Below are 24,987 nucleotides of genomic sequence, written 5' to 3' on the forward strand. Positions count from 1 at the left end.
GGAAACAGTTCCCGGAGGCCACGGCCTTTGGTCGGCAACCCCGTCCCGGAGGCTCCTGGGGCCAGGCCTCGGGGCCGCACGCGACTGGAGACCCCCTGGGGGACCCCGGGCCCGGTATCCCCGCTCCAGCCTCAGTGTGCCCTCCGAGAAATGGGGAGAGCGGCTGCACGCCCGTCCTCGGAGGCCTTGCGCGGTGGAGAGGCCCAGACGAGGGAACGCGGGCACCGCGTCCGTGCGCACAAAGCCGGCGACACCGCCACGCTTCCCGGGCCGCTGGAACCCGCTCCCTCCGCGCCTCGGCCGCCCGCCCGCACAGCCCACCGCCCTTACCACACCACTCGCAGGGACAGCTCGAAGAACCCCGGGAAGACCAGGTCGTCGCTGGCGATGGCCCAGCGCCGACCGAAAAGCACCATCCCAGGCATTGCTGAGGCCCCGCTGCCCGGCCTCGGGCCGGCCCGCCGCGCGCCAGAGGCCACTCGGAACCCCGCGCCCTCCGGGATCCAACGCCAAACTGACTGCGACTCGGCGCAGGCGCGCGCGAGGGTCGGGCCCGGCGCACGCGCACTGAGCCCCGCGCGGCCCCTGGACCCTCCGCGCCTGCGTAGAGGCGCTGACCGGAAAGGCGCGGGTCAGCTTCTTCGCTGGATTGCACGTGTGTGAAGTCCGTTCTGATAACGTTCCCGTTTTGTAGATAAGGAGTCTTCGAGGCGCGGAGGAATGAGCACCTCCTGAGGTCCACGGGTGTTAATGGTAGATTTGGGACTCCTCCCAGGTCTGGGCCTCCAAGCGTGTGACGAAGTTCACCCTCGGTGCTACCCGCGGTCAGGAGTGCCGCTTTAGGACGCCTCTCGAGTTCAGGGTTTGAAACCACCCGGCGGCTTGGGGCTGGGGCGTGGGGAAGATCCTGATCCTCAGAGCCCACGGCACCGAGCACTTAGCACCTCCACTCTGCCCCACCCTGGTCCGAGCCCCCTTGAGACCCCTTCGTCTCGTGCCAGCCCGGGTCTCCCCACTGCGCTCCCTCATTCTGCCCTTGCCTCCCACCCCCCGCCCCCCCGTCAATGCATTTCCCCTGCAGCAGCTGGGGCGACCTTGTTGAACCGTCAGAGCAGGCCCATCCTCCGCTTAGGATCTTGCACGTCTGCACTTTGTGCATGAGATTGACTCCAACCCCCCCCCCCCCGGGAAAGGCTCTTCCCTGGTAGTCACACACCACAAGTCTGTCAACGCGTGTTTCTCTGTCTCCTTGGGTTTGGGTTACCATTCTCTCTCTCCATCACCTCACTGCCTGCCGCCTCCCCGCCAAATACATCAAGCTCACTCTCGCCCCAGGACTTTTACATTCTCTGTTTCCTCGGCCAGGGATGCTCCTCCCCAGTTATTTACATGTCTCTGTCTCAGGTCATTCAGGCCTCAGTTCAAGTGCCCCCGTTTCAAAGAGGCCTTCCCTGGCCACCTTACCTAAACAGCACACCCACCTGTTCCTATTCCCTCACTCGGCTTCAGTTTTCCTCCCTGATACTTAATCACTCCCTGACATTGTACCACATTTATTACCTTTCTCCTCCCACCTTAGGGTGTAAATTGCATAAGCAATTTACCTCTCCGGTCTTGTTTACTGCTATGCACATAATGGAGCAAATTACAGGCACTTATTCAATACTTGATGAATAAACAAACTCATTGAATGTCAAGGTTTTCTAAGTCTGAAGTTCCTTCAGGGATCTGCTGAAGTGCAGGATTTCAGAGTTAAAAATAGTATCGAAATTATATTGATGGTTGCGGAAATCATACAGAGAATTGTAGATGGGGAAGTCACAAGGTTTCTATAGAAAAGAGAACCGTTCATTATAAAATAAGTATTCATTGGGTACTTGGTGTGGCCAGAAGTGATTTAATCCGAGAGGTCAGGGACGACTTCCCTGAAGAAGATACTAAAATGAGATCTGGAGGAAGAATAGGAATTCAGTGGAAGAGGGTGATTCAGAGGCTAAAGGGCTGTGCCTATGATCCGAATATTCTCAAATGTAATAGTTCCCTTTTGAAAACAGGATTTGTAAGGGTTAGCAATAAGATAATTCTTCTATATAAGCTTTTGTTAGTAAAGATAAAGATACTGATGACTTAATGTTACAAACAATAACAACCCACAAAACTATGATTTCAAACAGGTAGCATACACATTAAAAAGAAAAGAAAATGTGTTTTGTGTAGTTTTTTTTAGATTTATTTATTTATTGGGGGGGTGTGAAGAGGCAGGGGGAGAGTGAGAGAGAATCCAAGCTGACTGCACTGAGTGCAGAGCCCAACAGGGGGCCACAATCTCAGGAGCCTCAGCTCACGACCTGAGCCAAAACCAAGAGTCAGATATTTAACCGACAGAACCGCCCAGGTGCCCCTGTATTTTATGTAATTCTAATCTCTGGGAGTATGTTTTGCCATTTCCTTGTAACATTATTCCATTTGTTGAATTAGAGCTGTTTTAAAACATTATTCCATCATGTGGGTATCTCATACAAAGCATATTAAATCCCCTTATTTTAGACAAGTTTTTCAATTTTCTATTAAAAATAGCTTTTTTAAAAAAGATTTTATTTATTTATTTGAGAGAGAGAATGAGATAGAGAGAGAGCATGAGAGGGGTTAGGGTCAGAGGGAGAAGCAGACTCCCTGCCGAGCAGGGAGCTCGATGTGGGACTCGATCCCGGGACTCCAGGATCATGACCTGAGCCGAAGGCAGTCGCCCAACCAACTGAGCCACCCAGGCGCCCCCCAAAATACCTTTTTTTTTAAAAAAAGACTTTATTTATTTGAGAGAGTGAGAGAGAGCACAAGCAGGGTGAAGGGCAGAGGGAGAAGCAGATTCCTGCATCGGACTCCCTGCTCAGGGCGGGGAGTCGGCTTCTCTCTGTCTCTCCCTCTGCCCCTCCCCACTGCTCGCGCTCTCTCTCTCTCTCGCTCTCTCTCCCAAATAAAATCTTTTAAAAAATAAACAGATCTTTTAAAAAGATTTATCTTTAAAAATAAGTACAGTTGATCCTTGAACATTGTGGGGGTTAGGGGTGCCGACCCCACACAACTGAAAATCCGAGTGTAACTTATGACTTCCCCAAAATTTAACCAATACCTTACTGTTGACTGGAAGCCTTACCGGTAACAGTTGATTAATACATATTTTGAATGTCATATGAATTATTTACTGTATTCTTTTAAAAAAATACTTTATTTACTTGAGAGACAGCAAGCACAAGGAGTGAGGAAGGGCAGAGTGTGAGGGAGAAGCAGGTTCCCCACTGAGCAGGGAGCCCCACATGGGGCTCAATCCCAGGACCCTGGGATCATGACCTGAGCTGAAGGCAGCCACTTAACCAACTGAGCCAACCAGGCGCCCTTATATACGGCATTCTTATAATAAACTGGAGAAAAGAAAATATTAAGAAAATCATAAGAAAGAGAAAATACATGAACAGTTCTGTATTGTATTTATCGAATACGATATCAAACCCATGTTGTTCAGGGTCAACTGTATTTTCTACTTCCAAAATATCCAAGTCAAAGTACAGCTCTTGAAAAGGTAAATGGGTCATCATGACTTTTATTTATTTTTTATTTTTAAAGATTTTATTTATTTGACAGAGAGAGACACAGGGAGAGAGGGAACACAAGCAGGGGGAGTGGGAGAGGGAGAAGCAGGCTTCCTGCTGAGCAGGGAGCCCGATGCAGGGCTCGATCCCAGGACCCTGGGACCATGACCCGAGCTGAAGGCAGACGCTTAACGACTCAGCCACCCAGGTGCCCCATCATGACTTTTTTTTTTTTTAAGATTTTATTTATTTATTTGAGAGAGAGAGAGAGCACATGAGAGGGGGGAAGGTCAGAGGGAGAAGCAGACTCCCCGCCGAGCAGGGAGCCCGATGCGGGACTTGATCCCGGGACTCCAGGATCATGGCCTGAGCCGAAGGCAGTCAGTCGCTTAACGAACTGAGCCACCCAGGCGCCCCCATCATGACTTTTAAATGATGAAAATTTTCAGATACAGAGAAGATGCCTGACACCTAAGGATCTACCATCCAGATGTAACAAGGGATAACATCCTGCCATGGATGCTGTATCTTGAATTTTTTGGGGAAAAAAAATCTTTGGTATCCTTCTCTGCTTGTTCTTTCAGGTTAATTTCACTATGTATTTGCAAAATACAGTAAGTATTCTTCAGAGACTTTCTTGGCTTTTCATTTTACCTTCATATTAACTTGGAGAAACTGTGACCTTTACTCTTCCGTTTTTCCAAATCAGTTGGCTCATTTCCTCCCCTATTTCTCCCTTTGGGACTTAATTTTCTTTGATTTGAGAAAATGCTGTGTCCTGAGTAAAGTTAATATCCTTGCATTTAGTCTTTGTCAGGTGGGGGTGGGGCAGTGTTAGCCAGGTGATCTTTCAGGAAATTGGATAGTTGTTTCTCTAAGCCCTTCTTTACAGCCCTGGGATCTTCAAATTCTCAGAATTCGAAGTAAACAAGTGACTTTTTTCGTTTCAGGGCACACCAGTTTCCCCGTTACCCAATCAGTTTTTGTCTTAGATCCCTTATTAGAGGAATAAATACATTCCACATTTCCATTGTGTTAGAACAGAGTCAAGCGTAGCATAGTACTTAGAGACTACAGACTCTCACCTTTTCAGTGCCCAAGGGGAAACTAGAGGTAGAGACTTGGCGCATCCTAGTATTATACAAAAGTATCCCCGTCATTGTTTTAAGACATTAGTGCTGTATTATGCTGCAACTTGCTTTTAAATTGCAGGGGTAAGTGGGAATGGTTTCGGAACCCGAGGACAAACGCCCAGAGCACCCACACAAGTCTCCACACAACAAAGGCTAGCTCAGAGGGGTGAAAGAGTGTGGCGGGTACTGAGCACAGTGCGCGTTCCTTGCTATTTCCATATTCAATCACTAGAGGGCGAAGCACACAGGAAAACCCCACCCGGAGCCCCAGGCCAATCAGCCCTCAGGAGTCGTCACTCAGGTGGTTTGGGGTAGGTACTTAGCGGTCAATGTCTACAGATGCATTGCTCTCCCAACAAGGGCAAAATTCACAAATATCATCAAGTAGGTCACAGGGTCTCCTGCGAGAAGTGGTTTCCAGCCAGCTTCTGAGGCAGCTGTCCCAAACTAAGCACAAAGGGAGGGGAAAAGGGGTCATACCGGTGCTGAGCACTTAATGTGTGTGCATCAAGCCCTAATTTGAGCTTCACTAACATGGGCTCATTCACACCTCACAAAATCCTGTGGCAGGAGTCTCTGCAGGAAACTGAGATGGAGACTCATGTTAAACCAGGGTCACGGAGCTAGAGTGGGAGGAGTGACCCCAAAGCTTGTGCTTTCCTTCCTCAGGGTTCCCACCAACCACTCATGATTTCTATTGAAACGAAATCTTTGCTTGACCTTTCCACGAAGTCGTCCAACCTAGTGGTGTCTTTGGCAAGGCTGGGCTGGATCCTCTCCCTGCCACCTGCAAACTTTTTGTCCCCCTCGCCTATTTACCTACTCCTCTCTCAACCGGCTTGTAAGGAAGCAGGAAGCGTTATTCTGACGCTGTGATTGAACTGGATGGGGAATGGATTGGTGTCTGTAAGCAGCCAACTTAGCCCACTTAGAACTTTCTTTCTCCTCATGCTTTCATTAAAAAAAATTTCACACGAATAAAACAGCTGGATAAAAAAGTATTAATTACCTGATAACCTTTATTGGAGAAGTGAAAGGAACTTTGAAACAGTGCTTTGTAAGGCGCATGATACAAGGCCTTTGTTTCCTATGTGTGTGAGGACGCTGCCCCAGTCCCGCACTTTCCCACTCAGCCACCCTATTTAAGACGTCATCCTGGTTGGGCGCAAAATCGTGGTAACATCTTAGCCAGTTTCACTTTTACATGGGCAGGATAACTAGAGAAGACACTGATACTTCCGAAGTCAGGCAGCCTGCTGAGGTCCCAGATCCTCGTCTGCGTTGTGCTCTCCCACAATGCTCCCAGCTTGTGTCTAATTTACACGCACAGAAACGGTGTGAGCCCCCCACCCCGCCCCCAGTGTGGGCGGCAGTCTGCTCCACTATACCGAGACTTCCCGCCCTGCCTCCACGCTCTCATAATCTTCCAAGGAGGATGAAAACAGAAACTAAACCAAGACTAGAATGCTGGGAAGATACAGATACACAAAAAGGACAACCATGAGGCACGGCGGTGGGGGGGCTGCGGGGGGCGACGGGACGGGGCACAACAAAAAGATCAAGACAAGAGGTTCAACTCTGCAGGCACCCTGCCACTTTAGAAAGATGTTAAGAGACACACTAGATAAAAATAAAACCCATCTAGCTCCCTTCTTCACAAGATGTTTTAATGCAGCAAGCAAAAATACTACATCCTTCTTGTAGTAAGCACTGTTAGTTAGTATTCAACACTTTAACATTTATAGTGCATCATATAAAAACAAAGTCATATGCTTTTGCACAAATCAAAAAAATGTAGCAAATCAATAAAATGGCAAAATCAGGAGGAAAAATTCCAATTTTCCCTTAAAATACAGAAAGTTTTAGATTAATTTGTGGACAATAAATGCTTGCGGCCCTATACGGAGCTTTTGTTGCCAATTGAAAAATGAAAAAATCATCCTGACTTAGGATGTTCCAAAAGCCTAATTCACAAAAAAAGGACAATTTATTCTACATTTAATAAAATGTTTATTTAGGATGGTAACACAAGATAAATCATGCAAGAGCTCAGTAAAAATAAAACAAAAACCAAAAAAAAAAAAAAAATCAAAGAGTATAAGGAATGGCAATTGGTACTGCCAATTAAGAAAAAACTGTAAATCATTTTACTACCCGAAAGTGATATGAAAAACCATTTGAATCTGAGCACGGACACGGTTGTAGTAAGCTTTTGGAACTGTAAAATAAAGTGATAGGTGACTAACTTGTATTCCATTCCTCAGAGGAGCATAGTCCTAGATCCAACATAATCATTAATGTCCCTCACATCCCACATTTAGATGGCAAGCAGCCCAGAGCCCCTGCCCACTGAGTTCTCTGACACCCTTCGGACAGTCTCAAACTCATTCTTAGCGGGAGAGGGAGGCGGGCACCTTTGGTGACTCTTGAACGAGACTCCATCTACATTCAGAATCCGAAAATTTTGGTAATGAAAACCATAAGCTTGTGAGTCATCCTTACCAGCCTTACATGTAGTGTTGTGATGTCCAAGGAAGGATTTCCACATTAGGTGTGAAGAGATTTGAACAAAGATAGATCAAATTGAACATAGTGTCTCAGATTTCAAACAAATAGTACTCATCTTTTGGCAAAAAATAAATATAGTGGAATGCAAGTTTGATAGATGGAAGAATATACAATCTACCAACTGTCAAGGAGTACAATTCCATTGCAGACACAAAGAATCAACAGTTTCAAAGAATTAAAAAAAAAAAAAGTTTGCACTTATTCCTCACAAAATCTTCACTTTTGGAACTACCCCAATTGAAGCTACACACTGAATTTATTAATACAGCATTAAGTTTCTTTTTGTAAAAAAATCTTTGTACATAGTAATAAAAAAAGATAAGGCAAGATGCATTAAACAGAAACCTTCTGGTTCTTTTCCTCTGGGTTCTTACAGAGCCACTGATGACTATTTGCAACAAAAGAGTTAAGGTTCTGATTTTCCGCATCACGCATCTTGTGCCTTTGCTGTGGTAAGAATTCTGTCCGAGCACCCTGAAGGACAGAGGCTGGGGATGGTCTTTGGCACTTACGCTGGCAGACTGAGCTTCTTTCCCTTGAGTACTAGAATTTTAGAGAGAGGAAGAGAAAACAAAAGGTTACTGGTATTGACAAGCTTATAGTTTCTTTCTTCCTGTTCCTAGAGGTCTGTCACACTCAAGACAGCACAGAATAAGGTACAAGGAAACAAGCCTTTGGCATCACGAGTCATTGGATTTTGGTGTCAATAAACAAACCCCCTGAACTATGAGTATGTCACACACACACATACTGGAATTTTCTTCATGTTCCTTGATGTCACAGCAACTGAATTTAAGAAACACAAATTCGATTGAAATTGTCACTAAATTCACAACAGCATTTTCTTCTCATTACTTTCTCCCCTAATCAACATATAGTAAAATATAACTATTAATATGTACAGAGGTCTATGAAATTTTGGACGTTAAAAAAGAGAAGATATATATACCTCTGTAGCTAGCAATTCCACCATTAGGCATTATAATGTATAGCAAGGGTTCTTAGCCTAAGGCTATGGTTGGGTTTCAGGGGCTCCTGAATCCCCTAAAACTATATGCATACATTTGTGTGCACATGCATTAATATGACTTTTTTTTTTGAACAAGGACCACAGTTTTCATCAGATTTTTGTGACGTTCACATGTCCTATACTCACATAAATGTGAAAATATACATATACAAGATAATGATTTAAGCACTGTTTTTGTTTTTTTTTTTCTTTTTGAGAGAGAGAGAGAGAGAGAGAGTGAATATGTGTGAGCTGGGGGTGGGGGCAGAGGGAATCTTAAGCAGGCTCCATGCTCAGTGCGGAGCCTGACGCGGGGCTCGATCTTATGACCCCGAGATCGTGACCTGAGCCGAAATCAAGAGCTGGATGCTTAACTGACTGAGCCACCCAGACACCCCATGCACTGGATTTTAATAGCAGCAAATCAGTAACAGCCTGAATATCCATGAACAGGGGGCTGAGTAAGTAAACTATGGTAATACACATAATGAAACCTTCTCTGTTTACTGAAAACTATGGAGATTTCTGTCTCCTGACTTGAAAAAATGTGAGGGGGGAACAGATTATATATAGAACGGCATGTACAGCTTAACTCGTGTATCTGTGCATATGCATATAGACATATCTGGAATTACACTTATCGAAACATTAACTATGATCTCTGAGTAGTAGGGTTTCAGGTGATTATTTTCAGAATTATAAAAGCTGATTAAATTTCTTACACTAAAAACATATTATAGAAAAACAATAAAGCTACAGAAAAGAAAAAGGCTGAAAGCCCTGACCCAGATTTTTTTGACAGTCATTAAAATGTTTTTCTGAAACCAGTTGTGCTTGATGAGCTAGTGCCACATTAGGAGCATGCTGGGCCAGGGAGCTCCTAAAAACACACAGCTGTAGGAACAAAGCAGGGAGAAGGCAGCCCGTGGTACCTTTTGTAATGTACAGGTAGAAGAAGTCACAGTAGAGAATAGTCTGGACAACACCGGCCACCACAGCAATGAGGTCAAAGAAGCCCTCGAAGTAGAAGCGCCAGATCCAGTTGACAAGATAGAGAGCTCGGTAGAGGCCCAAGAAGAACAGGTAGTGGGTGGTGATGGTCTCCGCCTCCCCTGTCTTGCTGATCATGAAGAGCTGAGGAAGGATAGCCACTGATTCTAGGTAGATGGAGAAGGTCCACAAAATCTGTAAGAGAAACCACAGGCTTCAGTCAGCACCCAGTACCCACCGTGAGTTCACAGGAAATACTCCTGCTTTATTGTGGAGCAGCACAAAGAGTGAGGGAGTCTAGGCATCTGAGGACAAACCAGAGTAGCTCAGCAACGGAATAAATCTCAGAAACTTGAGTTACATTGAAGAGGCACGACATTCCCGATGACAAGCTGGGTAACCCAGACACCTCTGCCTCTGCGAATTTTCATTACCCATCTCTCCAGCATCTCCTTCCCGGTACAATTTTCTGTGAATCTACATATGTGTTTCTCCCGGGTAAGCTTGTCCCACTCCGAATCTAGGGTGCTCTCTGCCACGGTGCACGAGGCTGACAGCCGGGGCCTTCTACTCTCCCACTGCTGCTTTTCCTTACCAGCTGGTCTCCTTCACAGACTTTATCTTGTCTATGTATATTTTCACCATGTTTCTTACTCTTCGGACTTTCTTGGTGTGGTTAAATCAAAGGGGTGAGTAACAAGAACTGTAATTACGTAAACACTCTGCCCAACTTGATTCACGCGGACGACAGAAGGCCTTGCAGGTAGCCCTGGGAGTGTTCTGAAACCACAAGCAGCGGCTTCCCCAGGACGTTAAGGGAAGGGCGAGGCAGGGCTCTGTGGAGTGCAGGGCACCATGCAAACTACTTTTCCTCAACACCCCCAGCATAGCAACACTGCTTAGGGGATTTGCACACAGTATCAAAGTGCAACACGCTTACGTGAAGAACTGTGTTCTTCAAGCACTTGGACAGGCAAGGCACTGTCTTTGCTACCACAGAAGCCTGGTTTATTCTCTGGAGAAGAATCCGGCAAATACCTGGGGGTTTAATTCCTGTCTGTGATTTATTTACACCAAATAGTGTATGCTGCACCAGAAGCTTGCCAAATCCAACAAACAAGCCAGAACCACCCACATTACCTGGAAACATGTCTGTTTCCCTAAATAACCTCTTAACTAACCTCCAGAGGAGAGAAATCATGATTGACTAGAAAGGAGAGGCCTCCCACAGGGACCACCAGAAATTCCACTCGGAAGGTATCATGATTTCCATCGTAGGTCGCCTTAAATTTCATGTAGATCAGGTACACCGTGGCATAGGAACAGGCAATGTAGATGAGCTAAGGACAGAAGAAAAGCACAGGTCATCCATACTTTAAAAATGGCTCCAACTCCCTTGGCCTTCTACATCATCCATATGCTCACAAAAGCAAGATTTTTTTCCTCAGCTTCTTTATTTTGCAATTTAAATACAATAAAGTTCACTTCTGGGGGTATATGGTTTTATTAGTCATATAACCACCACCACAATCAAGACACAGAATAGTCCTATCATGTGACGCCCCCAAAAACCTCCTTCATGCTGCCCTTTGTAGTCAAGCCCTTCCCCCAGGCCCAAAGTCTGGTGATAACTGATCTATTCTTTTTTTTTTTTGATAACTGATGTATTCTTGGTCCCTGCAGTTTTTGCCTTTTCCAGAATACCAAATAAATGGAATCATATAGTATGTCCCCCAAGACTGGCTTCTTTCAAGTACCATGATGTGTTCTCGATCCAACCATGTTGCTGTGTGTATTAACAACTGGTTCCTTTTTACTGCCGAGCAGTTCGCTGTCTGGGTGCAGCACAGTTGTTCATCCACACACTACCTTCAGGACAGGTGGGCTGCTGCCAGCTTGGAGGGTAACAGATAAAGCTACTATGAACATTTACATACAGGCATTTGTATGGATCTAACTTTTCATTTCTCTTGGGTCAATACCTGGGAATGGGATTGCTGGATCATATAAGTGTACCTTTAACTTTATAAGAAACTGCCAAAGAATGCATTTTTTTAAAATTAACATATAATGTGTTATGTGTTTCAGGGGTACAGGTCTGTGATTCATCAGTCCTGCACAGTTCACAGCGCTCACCGCAGCACACACCCTCCCCAGTGTCCATCGCCCAGCCGCCCCATCCCTCCCACCCCCTTCCAAAGAATGTATTTTTAATCTCACTTTAAACTATTAGACAGCAGCCCAAGGGGCGCAGTTCAACACCAGTGCACCTCCCTCCAGCATGAGGCTATTTCTTAGCTAGTGCCTTTCTTTTCTTTTTCTTCTTCTTTTTTTAATGTATTTATTCATTTGAGGGAGACAGTGAGAGAAAAAGAGTGAGGGGAGGGGCAGAAGGAGAGAATCTCAAGCAGACTCCCCATCAAGCGGGGAGCTCAATCCCACGACCCATGAGATCATGACCTGAGCTGAAACCAAGAGTTGGAGGCTTAACTGACCGAGCCACCCAGGCGCCCCTAGCTAGTGCTTTTCTAAAGAGAAGATACAATGTAGCCCACATTTAACTTTATGATGATCATTTTTACTTACATTGTGTTACTTTAACACAGAACATTCAGATCATTCCCATGAAATTCTGTCTGGTAGCACACCAAAAGCAAAACCAAAAGGAAGGGATAACTTGTCAAACATTGCCACCTACAAGGGAGCTCACATAGCAGTACAGCTGTTCAAAGGCTTACAGTCGAGTTATGTTCTTTCGCATTCAAAAGGTCAAACACCAGATAGTCACGCAACCCAAAGGAGAAGTCTGTTATTCTGAAATTACAGCAATTTTCAAAATGCAGGATTTTAGGTCCAAGAACCAAAGGGCAGGTTTAGTCTCTGAATGGAAACAAGTGGGATATCAGTTGGGATGCCCGGTACGACTCCTCAGGAAAACCACCTTACGAAACTTACAGGAAAACATCTAGGCAAACGACTTATGAGGAAAATGAAAGCAATCATCAAGTCCTCATATGCTGAAAAACAAAACAAAGACACTAAACTATCCCTGGCACCTCATCATGAAGTTATATTTGCAAATAAATAGTTGACAGGGTATTAAAATTGTTGGTCATACCCGTACACCGAACTCCCCCCCCCAAAAAAAAAATCAAGATTAGTATCTTATATTGTTAGAGTTCTCTCCACAAATATATGTATACATGTATATGAACAAGATAACATATAAATCTACATGTAACAACAAAACACATATACATTTATACTGAGTCTCCTCCAGCAGAACACCTGGCCAAGGCATGTGGTAGCCGGAGGGTCCCTCGCCAGCGCCCGGAACACGGCCAGCCAAGATTCTGTCCCTAAAGGCTTAGGCAGCCATGGAGGTAAGCAGCTGCTACTCTCTCCTCACCTGTGCCTGGCATTTAAAGTCAAAGCAATGAGCATATAAAACCTGGCTCTCACTCCTCTGATGCTCAGGACATGCTTGGAAACTAGAACCAAGCAAGGATCTTCTGAAAGCCAAGGATCCTGAGGGGATTCTTGCTCACACGCTTGTAATAACCTGCAGTTTTAACTTGCCTGGACAACAAGCAGGGACCTACCCATTTTTTTTTTTTTTTAAAGATTTTATTTATTTATTTGAGAGAGAGAGACACAGCGAGAGAGGGAACACAAGCAGGGGGAGTGGGAGAGGGAGAAGCAGGCTTCCTGCGGAGCAGGGAGCCCGATGCGGGGCTCGATCCCAGGACCCCGGGATCATGACCTGAGCCAAAGGCAGATGCTTAACGACTGAGCCACCCAGGGGCCCCGGGACCTACCCATTTTAAGTAAGCTAATTATTTCCTGAATATGAGGCTCCGGTCACTTAGCGATGAAGAATGAAATGATTATAGGTAACTCAAATTTGTTTCTTAGTAAAGACCACAGGACCAAATATGGCTTTGTCTACTCTGACCTGTGCTTATAAAAAATGCTTTTTAAGTACCACACCAAGAGGCTTCAGGTTAAACATGACTTCCTCAGCTATGCCTACAACACTGCCCCACATGCAGGTGCTCAGTAAGCTATGTAGAACAAATGAATGAAAGAAATCAGACTCCTACTGCACACCCTGAGAGCCCCATACTTCTCCTTCACAGTACCCATCACAAACTGCCGTCATTCACTGAGTATTGGGATGATCCATCTACTCTCCCCAACCAGACACTAAGACTTCTGCTTGTTTTTGGCCCTGTCCTCAGAGCTAGGGAAGTGCCCGGCGCTGTGGGTGCTCAGTAAGTCTAAGTTCAATGATGGCGCGAAACCGAGGCCTTGGCAAGCAGGGAGCATGCACCCCCAGTGGTCCACAAGATGTAAGGTGGTACACAAACATCCTGCATTTTAATATTACACATTTGTTTTCATGTGGATTCAGAAAAAATAGGACACCAAAGCCATGGATACTAATGCTTAGGACAAGTTAAAAGGTTTTAGAAACACATTAAACGAATTATGGTACAGATGTTCTCTAGGCATGGAAAGAGTAATAAAGATGGCACACAAAGAAGTTTACAGAACACGGATTTAGCGGGAAAAGAAAGAAAAGAAGTAGAAGGCTACACATAATCCCCCCTCCCACAACAGCAAAACGAGGTACTGCAGCGAGGAGTCCTGGCTTTCATTCCTCCTTCTGAACCAACCTGCTGGGTTTCCCAGGGAGTCTGTAATTTCGCACTGCTTAAAAACGTAATAGTTAGCCCTCTTTCTTACAGGGTTATCAAGAGCTTTAGAAGTTTATCATACTCAAGGAATTTAAGATTAAAAAATCTCTAACTGCACAGCACTTTAATTAAACAGATACTCCTCTGAAACAGAAAATGTGCTTAATGATAATGCTATTCCCACGTCTATGTACAAGGTGGTCTAAAAGTGCTTAGGTCGAGAACAGCATGTTTAGACATTATTCTAGAAGATGTCTAAGTACACAACTGACACAAACTTAATAGTTTCCATAGGCCTGTGAATTATGGATAAAATGCATTCCATTGGATGCCATACCATACCTTCATAGATGTATTATATAGTGAAATAAATGAAGTAAAAAGATCCAGGTAACGAGTTGTGAAGACCAGTGCAAAGAGAAGCTGGCTTTTTCCAGAAATACCTGAAGAAACAAAAGGAACATATTAGAAAAGCCTCTCTTAGAGAAGCTGAACGCTTCCTGCAGAGAATATCGCAGGAAGTGCAGATACGGAAAGTGGGCTCCAGGGTCAAAGGCTGATGTCTGGGATGACTCCATAAATGAGAGCAGCTGTAGTTTTCCTTTCACTTAACATTCTTGAACATGCTCCTTCACGGAGGCTCTAACAACTCTGCAGTCTTATCATGCTGGGTGGCTATGGGAAAGTGCCTTAATTATGCCAGCGCCACTGTATCAGGATGTTCTGTTCAAATGAATATTTTTCTTTTTTTGAAAAGATTTTATTTATTTATTTGAGAGAAAGAGAGAGTGCAGGTGGGGGAGGAGCAGAGGGAGAGGGACCAAGCCGACTCCGCCCTGACACAGGGCTCAATCTCACCACACCATCCTGACCTGAACCGAGTTGGGACGCTTCCTCCCCGACTGAGCCACCCAAGTGCCCCTGAACACTGTATTTTTCAAATATATGCTTCAGGTAAGAATACTTTCACTAGTTCTACTGGTATTTATTGTTATAACTTGTCTGCTACCTTTCAGCATCTTTCTTTCTACTTTAAAACAGTGTTTCTCATGGTGACAAATCCTTCATGGCCTTGGGATCTCATCTGATGAAGGAGATGAGGAACCCAGAGAGGAACACTGCTACAGGTAAGAGTCTGAGCGTACCACCCTGGAACAGTGGTATGGCCTCCCTAGGCACCTTATTTTGTGAGGGCAGCATTTCTTGGACATGTTAAGATTTTTAAAAATTCCATGTCTTAGATTCATCACACCACCATAAAAAATGTTGCTCTGGATGCCATGGCAACAAGAGGGTAGGAACCTACTATAGTCAGTCCTCAAAAGCAGCAGTCTTTAAAAAAAACCAAAACCAAAACCAAACCACACAAAACAAAAACAAAAACAAAAAAACACCTTAAATCTGCTCCCGCCTCAAACCACCAGTCCACCTCCAGAGCACCGCTGCAGCACGTGAAGATCAGCTGCGGGTGTCGATGGTCACGTAGCATGTGCACTCAGCTTTTCTGACATCTATATTTGGCCAAATATTTATGTGACAAAGGATGTGAACTATGGGTTTCAGATGAAGATTGAGCAAATTCATGAAGGAAACTGAATCTTACTACACGTCAGAACCCACCCACCTTCCTCTACGTTGCAAACTTCACACCATTAAACATTTCAGTAAGCATGTATTTTACAGAAATGTTGCTGCACCAAATTACTGGCAATGCTCCTATGGAATGTGAAAATCACATTGTTTTTAAATGATACTTTATAACACAATTCTGCAGGTTGTTGAAATTAAAAAAAAAGCCTGGATACAAGAATGTTCCTTTCTACATATGAATAATTGCAGTTCTAGTCTATTCACAAAAATACCTAAACAGAACCTGAAGAAAAAGTTGACTCTCTCCTTCTGGATCCATCAGTAGTAACCAATTTCAAGGGTCAAATGTGGAGATACAGACACTCTGCTCCTTTCAGTTTTCCCCAGTAATGGGGAACTTATTTCCTTATCAGAGATCAATGTTCCAAAGGAGAACAATGAGGCTGCCATTCACACAGGGACATGGGAGAGAGAGAAGACGAGATGAAGGGGAAAAGCATGCAGCTCACGTTTGATATTGGCTGAGGCTTTGAGAGAGAAATTCCCAGTTCCTTTCCCATCTGGTTCTTTCCAATATTTTAAATAAAAAAATTATAGGGTACATACAGGCAAATTTGTTATAAAGGGTTTATTCTAATGGAACTTTGGAAGCCAGAGAGATTTGCGATTTTTCCTCATTTTCGGCATCCCTATATTAAAAATCCAGGACTATCATATCACTTTTACCACTCCCTTTGAAGCCCAACTCATATACCACTTCCTGTGGGAAGTCGTCTTTGAAAACACCCTCCCTTGGTACTGTTTATTCATTCAGCAAGTACATAATGGGAACTACTTCCCACCAGCTGCTGCCCCAGCTCCTATTATGATCTTACAATATACACTGCAATTATCCGGTTGCCTGTCTTCCTTCTTCCCCAATAGACACTGAGATCTCCAAAGGTTGGGGTCATGTCTTATCCATTTTGTATTCTCTGTGCTCAGCACTGGGCCTGACACGCAGCAGAGCTAAGAAAATACCTGCCGAATGAATGAACAAAGGGTCAAAAAAAGAGACAGAATTCATTTTATTTTCATGTCATGGCGTAAATTCTCATTTTGTGGTATTTTGGGATAACATTTCCAAGAAGTTTCTAAGTCACACTGTGTCTCTATAACTGTCAATAGGTGATGTTCTGTGGGCTCTGCCCTAATTTACTGCCGACCAGAGGGTGGGAGAGCCCCTGAGCGGAGAAGAGCAAGAGTCAGGCAGTGTGTGGCCTGCAGCTTGTCTCATGGTGCAGAATCCATGTAGGAACTTCCATGCTGGAAATCTAGGTGTGCTCATACAGTTCTACCCTATTCTTCCTGGACTGGGATCCTGATTAGGAAGTAGCAGCTTCTTCCTTGAAGACAGAAAAATTTTCCAGTCTTCACAAGATGGCAGAGATCCCAGCTGAAGACAGAGAGGGCAGGGGCAGGAATCTCCTTCCAGGGAGAGAACCTCCTGAAAGCCTGAGGGGCTCCCACAGTCTCTTTCTCCCTGTTTGGGACCAAAGCATGTGAAGGCTGGCAGGTAACAGGCTCTCAAGAAAACTCATTCTAAATGTTTCTGAAATGGCCATCCCAATACCAAATGCACCAAATATCCATATTAAGGAGTATGACACGTTAAATGGAAATCAGTCATTAAACCTAACACCATTCCTGTCTTTTACATTGGGCCAAGTTAGGTTTAATAAAACCCTACAACTATACACTACAGTGTATATTACCTTAAATTATGCTGCAGGTGAAAGGTTGCATTTCTTATATTCCCAGTGGTTTACAGAACAGAACCCTTGACCAAAGAGAAAAGCTTTCCATGAATTATTTTTGTTCTGGTAACAGCTGAGCGGCAACCGAGTCCCATAGATTAGACCACCAGGACAGTCTGCACTGTCAACAAGGCACCATGCTCCAACCCATTGTCTCTAAGGATGTGGATACTCTCCTAAAGGCCATTAATTTTCCCTGGAACCAGCAGCCTAATAGGAACTGACTCGTAACACAACTCTTGCGACTTAGGGAAAAAGAGCCTCTGAGGCCAGACAGACTGGATTTAAGCTCAGCTCCTGAACACCCAGGGTAAGCCTGGGCCCATGACATACATTGTGCCCCACCCCCAACCTCACTTTCTGCATCTGTCAAATGGGGACAAATTTTGACAACTTTGTGGGACTGCTAAAGAAAAAGTGCTTTATATTATACCTGTCACACTGCAAATGCTTGATAAATGACAGCTCTCACTATGTACTGTTTTGTTGTTTTTTCTTGTTTTCAAAGAAATCCATGCTATTTAATTAAAAATTCCAACTGGGCTAAAGTATACGAAATAAAAACAAAAGGACCTTTTAACATCCCTCCCACCTCCATTTTAAATGCAACTTTCCAGGCTTTTTAAAAGCTCCTTTCTAGGGCGCCTGGGTGGCTCAGTTGGTTAAGCGGCTGCCTTCGGCTCAGGTCATGATCCTGGAGTCCCGGGATCGAGTCCCACATCGGGCTCCCTCCTCAGCAGGGAGTCTGCTTCTCCCTCGGACCCTCCCCCCTCTCATGCTCTCTCTCTATCTCATTCTCTCTCTCAAATAAATAAAATCTTTAAAAAAAAATAAAAAATAAATAAATAAAATTTAAAAAAATAAAATAAAAGCTCCTTTCTATATACGTGTTTGTATACGTACCTGCATATATGTTTGCCCCTTAAAATGGGGCCACAGAATCTTCTGCTTTACAATTTTTTTTTTTTTTAAGATCTTATTTATTTGAGGGAGAGACAAAGAGAGCACAAGCAGGGGGAGCAGCAGAGGGAGAGGGAGAAGCAAGCCTCCTGTTGAGCAGGGAGCCTGATGTAGGGCTCGATCCCAGGACCCTGGGATCAAGTTCTGAGCCGAAGGAGATGCTTAACCAGCTGAGCCACCCACGTGCCCCTACAATTTGTTTTTTTATCTTAACCTCTCAGATTTATCTTCCCCTGTTAATACTTCTAGCTCCTTCTTGTTAATGGCTACATAGTGTTCCATAGTGTAACCATACCACATTTGCACAACCACTCCACTAACGGACATTTGGGTTGTTTACAACTTTTGTTTTTATGAATACTACATGAATATCTTTTTATCTATAAACAGTGTTTTATAGTTATTTAGGTACAAGGAACATCTTCATACCTATAGTTTATTTACACATATGGCAATTTCTGTAGTTCAGATTCCTTACAATCGCTGGTGTAAATATATGAACATCAACTTTTAAGTTTTGATAAGATTTCCCCTAGAAAGGCTGTGCCCATTTTCATATTCACTAACACCAAATGAGAATGGCCTTTTACACCCTTGCCTATGTTACATGTTATAAACCTCTTACTTTTCTCACCCAGTGAGGAAATGATGGTGTGCATTGCTGTTTTACTGTCCCAGTTCCTAACTATTAATGAGGCTGGGCATTCTTTCATGCTTAATGGGCCTTCTGTTATTCTTCTGTGAGCTGTCAACTTTGCCCATTTTTCTATCCTTTTTTTTTATTTGTAGGATTATTTTATTATGTATGTTAGCTTTTTGTCACTTAGATATATTGTAGATTATTTCTCTCAGTTTATTGTCTTTTAACTTTGATGATATTCTGAATCGGTAAGTTAATTTGGGGAGATGAATCATCTTGCCTCCTTCCCAGCCTATCTGGTCCTATTCAGAAGCACGGTTACGAAGATACATTCAGGTCATCTTCTGTGTCCATTAACAAAGTCTCAGACTTTTCCTCACAGAGGTCTTACCTACACCTTGCTGGGAAGTCATGGGAGCCTTCCCTGTGATCCTTCTAGCCACTTCACATCCACAGGATTTACCGCCTACATTTAACACCCTTTATCTTTTTATATATGTCTTATTATTTCAAGTAAATTGCAACTTTCTTGAAAGCAGAGACTTTTGATAGCTATAAGCTGCTGTTCTAAATTGTGTCCCCAGTACCTTGCACTCAATGGGTGGTCAATAGATTTCCTTTTTTTTTTTAAGATTTTATTTATTTATTTGACAGAGAGACACAGCAAGAGAGGGAACACAAGCAGGGGGAGCAGGAGAGGGAGAAGCAGGCTCCCCGCAGAGCAGGGAGCCTGATGCGGGGCTCGATCCCAGGACGCTGGGACCATGACCTGAGCCGAAGGCAGAAGCTTAATGACTGAGCCACCCAGGCGCCCTGGTCAATAGATGTTTGAGAGCAATGATTAGTCAACAGACTGGCACTCAAAAGAACAGAGGGGACAGCTGCTACAAAGAGGGAGCTGGGAATGTGATACAATAGCTTCCTGAAGTACTCAATGACCGCAATAAGAGAGATTTTGTATTCAAAATTATAAGCTGTCCAATTATGAGAAAAGCAGGGGACACTGGATGTTCCTGTCATGTATGGAAGGATAAAAAGTCTACAACAAAACGAACATAACAGCTAACAACAATCAAAGCAATAGATGGGGGAGGAGGGGAGAGACTAGGAGAGGGCGGCTGGGAGTCATGGATCTCAAAAGGACTCCACTAGTAATTTAAGCACAATAGATACAGCACTATTAATAACTATCAGCCAGCCTACAGAAAAATGTTGCTAAGAAGTTCTTCGTCTACAAACCAAGGCTTGTTCTCCCAAGGCTATCCGGGTCAGGGTATAGGACAAGGATAAAGTGGTAACTTGAGTTCACCGTGGATCCAACTGCAACGACAGTTCAGGGATATGAGAAAGTCACCCTTCATTTCGGCACTCCTGTGTAATGACAGTAGCAGACAGAGACACAGAGAGCTAAACCAAGATCAGCTCTCCTGCCCTCACTTTAAAACAGGCCGCTTAAGGTGGTCATTCTCAAATTAGATGGTCAGGAAAACAGAATCTCCAGCTTCCTCACTAACCTGTCTCATCCCTTATCCTAAGGGAAAAAAGCCCCATGGTTCTGGCTGCAGGCATATTCAAAACAGGTGCCCAAATCCTAAAATGAACCCCAATACCAGTATTGTCAAAGTGAGAAACACAACCTGAACGTACAAGTCTCTTATTCCAGTTATTTGAGAAACTCATATCAAATTCCCTTTCAAAAGCCTCTAAACAACTTTCATAATTTAGAATGGAAAAACAAAGCAGCCAATCAAATTTAGCATTTAATTCTGAATAAATGACCTCGGTGATTTTGATTTTTAAAAGGCCAGGAAATCTCATGTATAAGAACTAAAATGATCTTAAGTCTGACCAAGAGAATAGTTTAATAATGCCCTACAACTTCAGGTTAACTGTAGGAATACTTGACAAATACACAAGAACTTAACTACCTACCTTCCTTATTATCTTGGCTGAAGTATTTTCTATTTTCCTAAATGCTCCTAAATCTCCCAAATGAAGATAGTGAATATTAAAAAACAAACAAAATAGTAAACCTCTCACTTTCTCCGTATTACTCAAGGTTCCCTTAAGAATTCTATATGTGGAGGTATACTAGCTTCTCCCCCACATCTTAGTTTACATGTGTTTAAGAGACAGCATGCTTCAATACTTAAGGACTTGACAGAGAACAGGATTCTGAGAAATACACGAAAGAAAATGAAGAGACTCATACAAAAATTTTGGAGCAAAAATCAAGATAAAAGTAACATTTTCTGAGTGAGGGGTGGGTGAAATGGGTAAACGTAGTCAAAAGGTACACACTTCCAGTTATAAAATAAGTCCTGGGGATGTCATGCACAGCATGATGACTACAGTCAGTAACACTGTATTGTATATTTGAAAGTTGGTAAGACAGCAGATCTTTAAAGTTCTCATCACAAGAAAAAAAATGGTTAACTGTGTGGTGATGGATGTTAACTAAACTTATTATGGTGATCATTTCACAATATATACATATATCAAATCATTATGTTGCATACCTAAAACTAATACAATGTTATATGTCAATTATATCTCAATAAAGCGGGGGGGGGGGGGGGGCGTGACAAATTTCCTGAGTGCAATGAAAAGATGACCCGAACTACTGGTCTGGCATCAGAGTTTAAACTAAAATTACTTAGGCCAAAATAGACAGATACTGATTCAAAATCCTTAACTGTACCATTAATTTCCTCACCTCCCTTAAGGCTCAGTTCCCTCCTCTACAGAATGGGGACAATAGCACCCAGCTGTTAAGATCATTTTAAAGACTAGGTGGAAAAAGTTATGTAAAGCATTTAGTGCACTACCTCGTACATAGCACGTGCTGAATTGTCAGCCATCACAACTGCTGCAGTTACTCTGCTATAATTGTAAATCTTACAACTGAATCTCTCAGAATATGTACAAAATGAGAGATCACCTCCAAGCCAGACAACACTGGTTTCAGTACATGGACTTTGTAACATCCATTTTGACAGCTCAAAGGTCTCTTTGTTTTTGCTTACTTCCTCGATCTCAGGTATGTTCTGGGGAGACAGGTGAGCCCTAAACCCAGCAGTCAGTGATGTGGGGTGTTACCCTAGATATGGAAATCTTTAGAAACGGATCAGGGAAATGGGATCTCCTACTGCCTGTGCAAAAATTGAGCTCTTGAATTCAAAAGTTATTTCACTGAGGCGATGGCATCAAAAAGAAGTTTAAAGAAGACACTGCATTTCAAGAAATCATTTAAAAATTTGCCCCTCTGAAGCTTTTAGGGTTAATGAGATGTAAAACTTCACAGCTTTTATCTGGGAAAGATTTGTCCCACTGCCTCGCAGCAATGCAAGCATGAAATGTGTACTCCAGAGGCGGGAGTCGCCCACTCACTGGTGACGTGGAGTGAGGAATTACAGGAGAGCACACGAGACCTCGGCGGCACCCGGCGCCGCAGGTTTAAGAGAACCCGTTACTAGATGGAGGCACTTCAGAGTTCGACAAACTAGCTCGTTTCTCAAAGCAGCACTGACGGTCCCCAAGAAATTCACTTAGGGACGGACACACACACCCCCCCCACCCCCACCCCATGGCAGGCGAGATCCTGGATCCCAGAACTGGGGTGAAGCCCACAGAACTCTAAGGGTCAGGCCTGACCCGACACCCTAACCTAAAGGCCAGTCCTCCAAGGGGCAGGGTAGGGAGCGGGGTGACTTCCCCGCGCCCGCTCCACCTCCCGGCCTGGCCTGGCTGCCACGTCAGGCCGAGCGGGCCGCGCTCCTGCCCATCCTCCTCCCTCCAGTCCCATTGATTCGCGGGCTCCCCGCACCTCCCGACCCGCCGCCCAGGCGCCCAGGCGCGCGGAGCTGCGCCCATTAGAGCGGAGGGCCGAGGGGCGAGCCGGCCGGACTCCCCCGGCCCCCGCCCCATCCAAACTTTTCAGACAGAATGGGGCCCAGCGCAGTCTGGCTGGCGCCTCCCCCGCCCCGACGGCTCAAGTTCGGGAGCCGACCCAGAGCCGAGCGGGGCCCAGCGCCGCGACACCCTGCCCGGCCTGGGCGCCCACCCCGAGGGGCCGCAGGGTACCCCCCCCCCCCAGCCAGGGCCGATCCCCCGCCGGGCCAGCCGAGGGGGTGTGTCGGGCGCCGCAGGCCCGCAGGCCGTGGGGCGGCCGAGGTCGGCGGCTCCTCGGGGCGACCCGGCCTGGCGCCCGAGCCTCTCCGGGACCTGGCCCGCCGCTCACCGGCGCAGGAGCGCGTCTTCCAGATCTTCAGCAGCAGGATGACGATGGCCGCCAGGTGGGACAGGTCCCCCGTCAGCCGGAAGATGTTCATGGCGGCGGCGGTCGGCGCGGCGGCCCGGGGCTCGGCAGCTCAGGCGGCGGCGGCGACGGCCCCTGAGAGGAAGCGGCGAAGATGGCGAGAGCGGGCGCGACGTGGCCAGGGACGTGGCCGAACTGCCGGCGCGCGCGGGGCAGTCTGGGAGGAGGGGGGCGCTGCCATGCCCCGCCCCGGCCCCGCCCCCTTAAAGGGGACGCGCCCAGCGCAGGCCCGGCCCGAAGCGCCCGCACAGGGGCTCCCTCCCCAGGACCCCGACCCCTCGCGAACTTCCCCTTGCCGGTTTCCGGCTTCCCTCGAGTGCCAGCGATTTCCTTTAAATTTTTGAAATGACACTCCCTTGTGAGGGATTCCCCCCCCCCCACACTGATCTTAAGCGCTCTGCAGACTTACTGGATGAAAAAGTGTAAGAGGAAAATGAACATTAATCCGCGGCGGGTTCGCTCAAGATAAGGTCGTTATTGGGGGTGCCCGGGAGGATGCGGCTTTTGCGGGGCGGGGTGGGGAGGGGAGGGAGCTTGAAGCTTTTATCATTCTGGGGACTCTCTTTGAGAGTGCAAAATTTGGTGGAAAAGTGAACATTTCTGTAGGATGAGAAAATAAATCACAAGAAATTACAAGCAGAACAAAGCTGACAAACTGGATCCGCTGCATAATTTGCGGAACCCAGTGCAGATTGAAAACGTGGGGAGGGGGGCGCCTGGGTGGCTCAGACTGTCAAGCGTCTACCTTCGGCTCGGGTCATGATCCGGGGTCCTGGGATCGAGCCCCACATCGGGCTCCGCGCTGAGCAGGGAGCCTGCCTCTCCCTCTCCCCCTGCCTGCCGCTCCCCCCGCCTGCACTCTCCCGCCCTGTGTCAAATAAAAAAAAACAAATCTTTAAAAAAAAGAAAGAAAATAAAAGAAAACGTGGGGTCCCGAGTTCAAAAACAAGAACAAAAAGTGCTGGTCAAAAGTGCGAAAATACCAAGCTTTCTCTTTTCTTTTTGCAGTCTGTCTCAGGGTGTTTTCTGTTTGCTATTTTATGCTGTGAATAAGAAAAAGTCTTAAAACTATGATCAAGAGTTTCACAAATTGTCTTTATATTGGGCCATGTCAGTTTTGAATGCAAACACCAGAACACTTAAGTCCAATGCTTAATCGCTGAAAGAACACAATTCATATTTCAGGGCTTGTCCTAGAGATGGACACAGGACGACCCAGGAAGAGGGGAAGGATGAAGAGGGGGTTCCCCCCAGACACAGGGCAGGCCGGGGAGCACTCTTTTGGGCATGGGGGTACTGGATGAGCTAGTGCCATGAAGCACGTTTGCTCTAGATTCCAGTGGAGTGTGCACGTGGGCCTGATGACTGGCTGCTGGTTCCCTTTTAACCAGCTGATATTTCTGGGACAGGGAGGTCAAGCCAGGAAGCTCCCCTTTCCATGCTCAACCCATAGGCAGAGGGCAACCCTCAAGGGTATTGGAACCTTAATGCCAGGACACATGAGGTGCCTGGATCAGGGGACGGTCAGGCTTGCCCCCGCCAAGTTACCCACTAAGCAGTGGGATGGCCACCTGCTCAGAGAGGCCACAGGGCTCAAGAGTTCAACCAGACCCACTCCAACCCAGCTGGACCCACCCATACCTGCACCCAGGCCCCTACCTAGGTGGAGCATGGCAGTGGTCACTGTCAGGAGCAG

The 24,987-nt window shown here is 45.5% G+C and overlaps 2 protein-coding genes across 3 annotated transcripts in view; both read right to left on the bottom strand.

Annotated features, from left to right (window-relative positions):
• DAGLB (diacylglycerol lipase beta) overlaps positions 1 to 526 on the bottom strand; it is a 28,129-nt gene extending 27,603 nt beyond the window's left edge. The window contains exon 1 of the mRNA XM_028088490.2: positions 331 to 526. Coding sequence (XP_027944291.1) covers positions 331 to 425 — 95 coding nt within the window. The 5' untranslated portion in view covers positions 426 to 526. The remainder of the gene's footprint in view (positions 1 to 330) is intronic.
• A 5,185-nt stretch (positions 527 to 5,711) lies between these two features.
• KDELR2 (KDEL endoplasmic reticulum protein retention receptor 2) lies at positions 5,712 to 23,412 on the bottom strand. 2 transcript variants are annotated; one of them, XM_028088494.2, is made up of 5 exons: positions 23,214 to 23,412; positions 14,330 to 14,430; positions 10,469 to 10,627; positions 9,230 to 9,482; positions 7,706 to 7,831 (listed from the first exon to the last, which is right to left on the bottom strand). In XM_028088494.2, the coding sequence occupies exons 1-5, from the start codon at positions 23,302 to 23,304 to the stop codon at positions 7,797 to 7,799; spliced, it is 639 nt and encodes a 212-aa protein (XP_027944295.1). In that variant the 5' UTR covers positions 23,305 to 23,412; the 3' UTR covers positions 7,706 to 7,796. The 2 variants fall into 2 exon arrangements, with proteins under 2 accessions (XP_027944296.1, XP_027944295.1); XM_028088495.2 differs by lacking the exon at positions 9,230 to 9,482 and having other exon boundaries at positions 5,712 to 7,831.
• Between the last annotated feature and the right edge of the window lie 1,575 nt (positions 23,413 to 24,987).

Source organism: Eumetopias jubatus, unplaced genomic scaffold (genome assembly GCF_037043125.1).
Source record: "Eumetopias jubatus isolate StellerSeaLion01/CBP00866 unplaced genomic scaffold, mEumJub1_p1.0 scaffold_12, whole genome shotgun sequence".
Classification (NCBI taxonomy): domain Eukaryota; kingdom Metazoa; phylum Chordata; class Mammalia; order Carnivora; family Otariidae; genus Eumetopias; species Eumetopias jubatus.

Excerpts from the sequence above, each read along its gene's own strand:
- KDELR2 (XM_028088494.2), bottom strand. The coding sequence starts at position 23,304 with ATGAACATCTTCCGGCTGACGGGGGACCTGTCCCACCTGGCGGCCATC. Across the intron at positions 10,628-14,329 it reads TATATAATACATCTATGAAG|CTCATCTACATTGCCTGTTC; the intron begins GTATGGTATGGC and ends TTCTGTCCTTAG. Across the intron at positions 9,483-10,468 it reads ATGATTTCTCTCCTCTGGAG|ATTTTGTGGACCTTCTCCAT; the intron begins GTTAGTTAAGAG and ends TTTCTCTTACAG.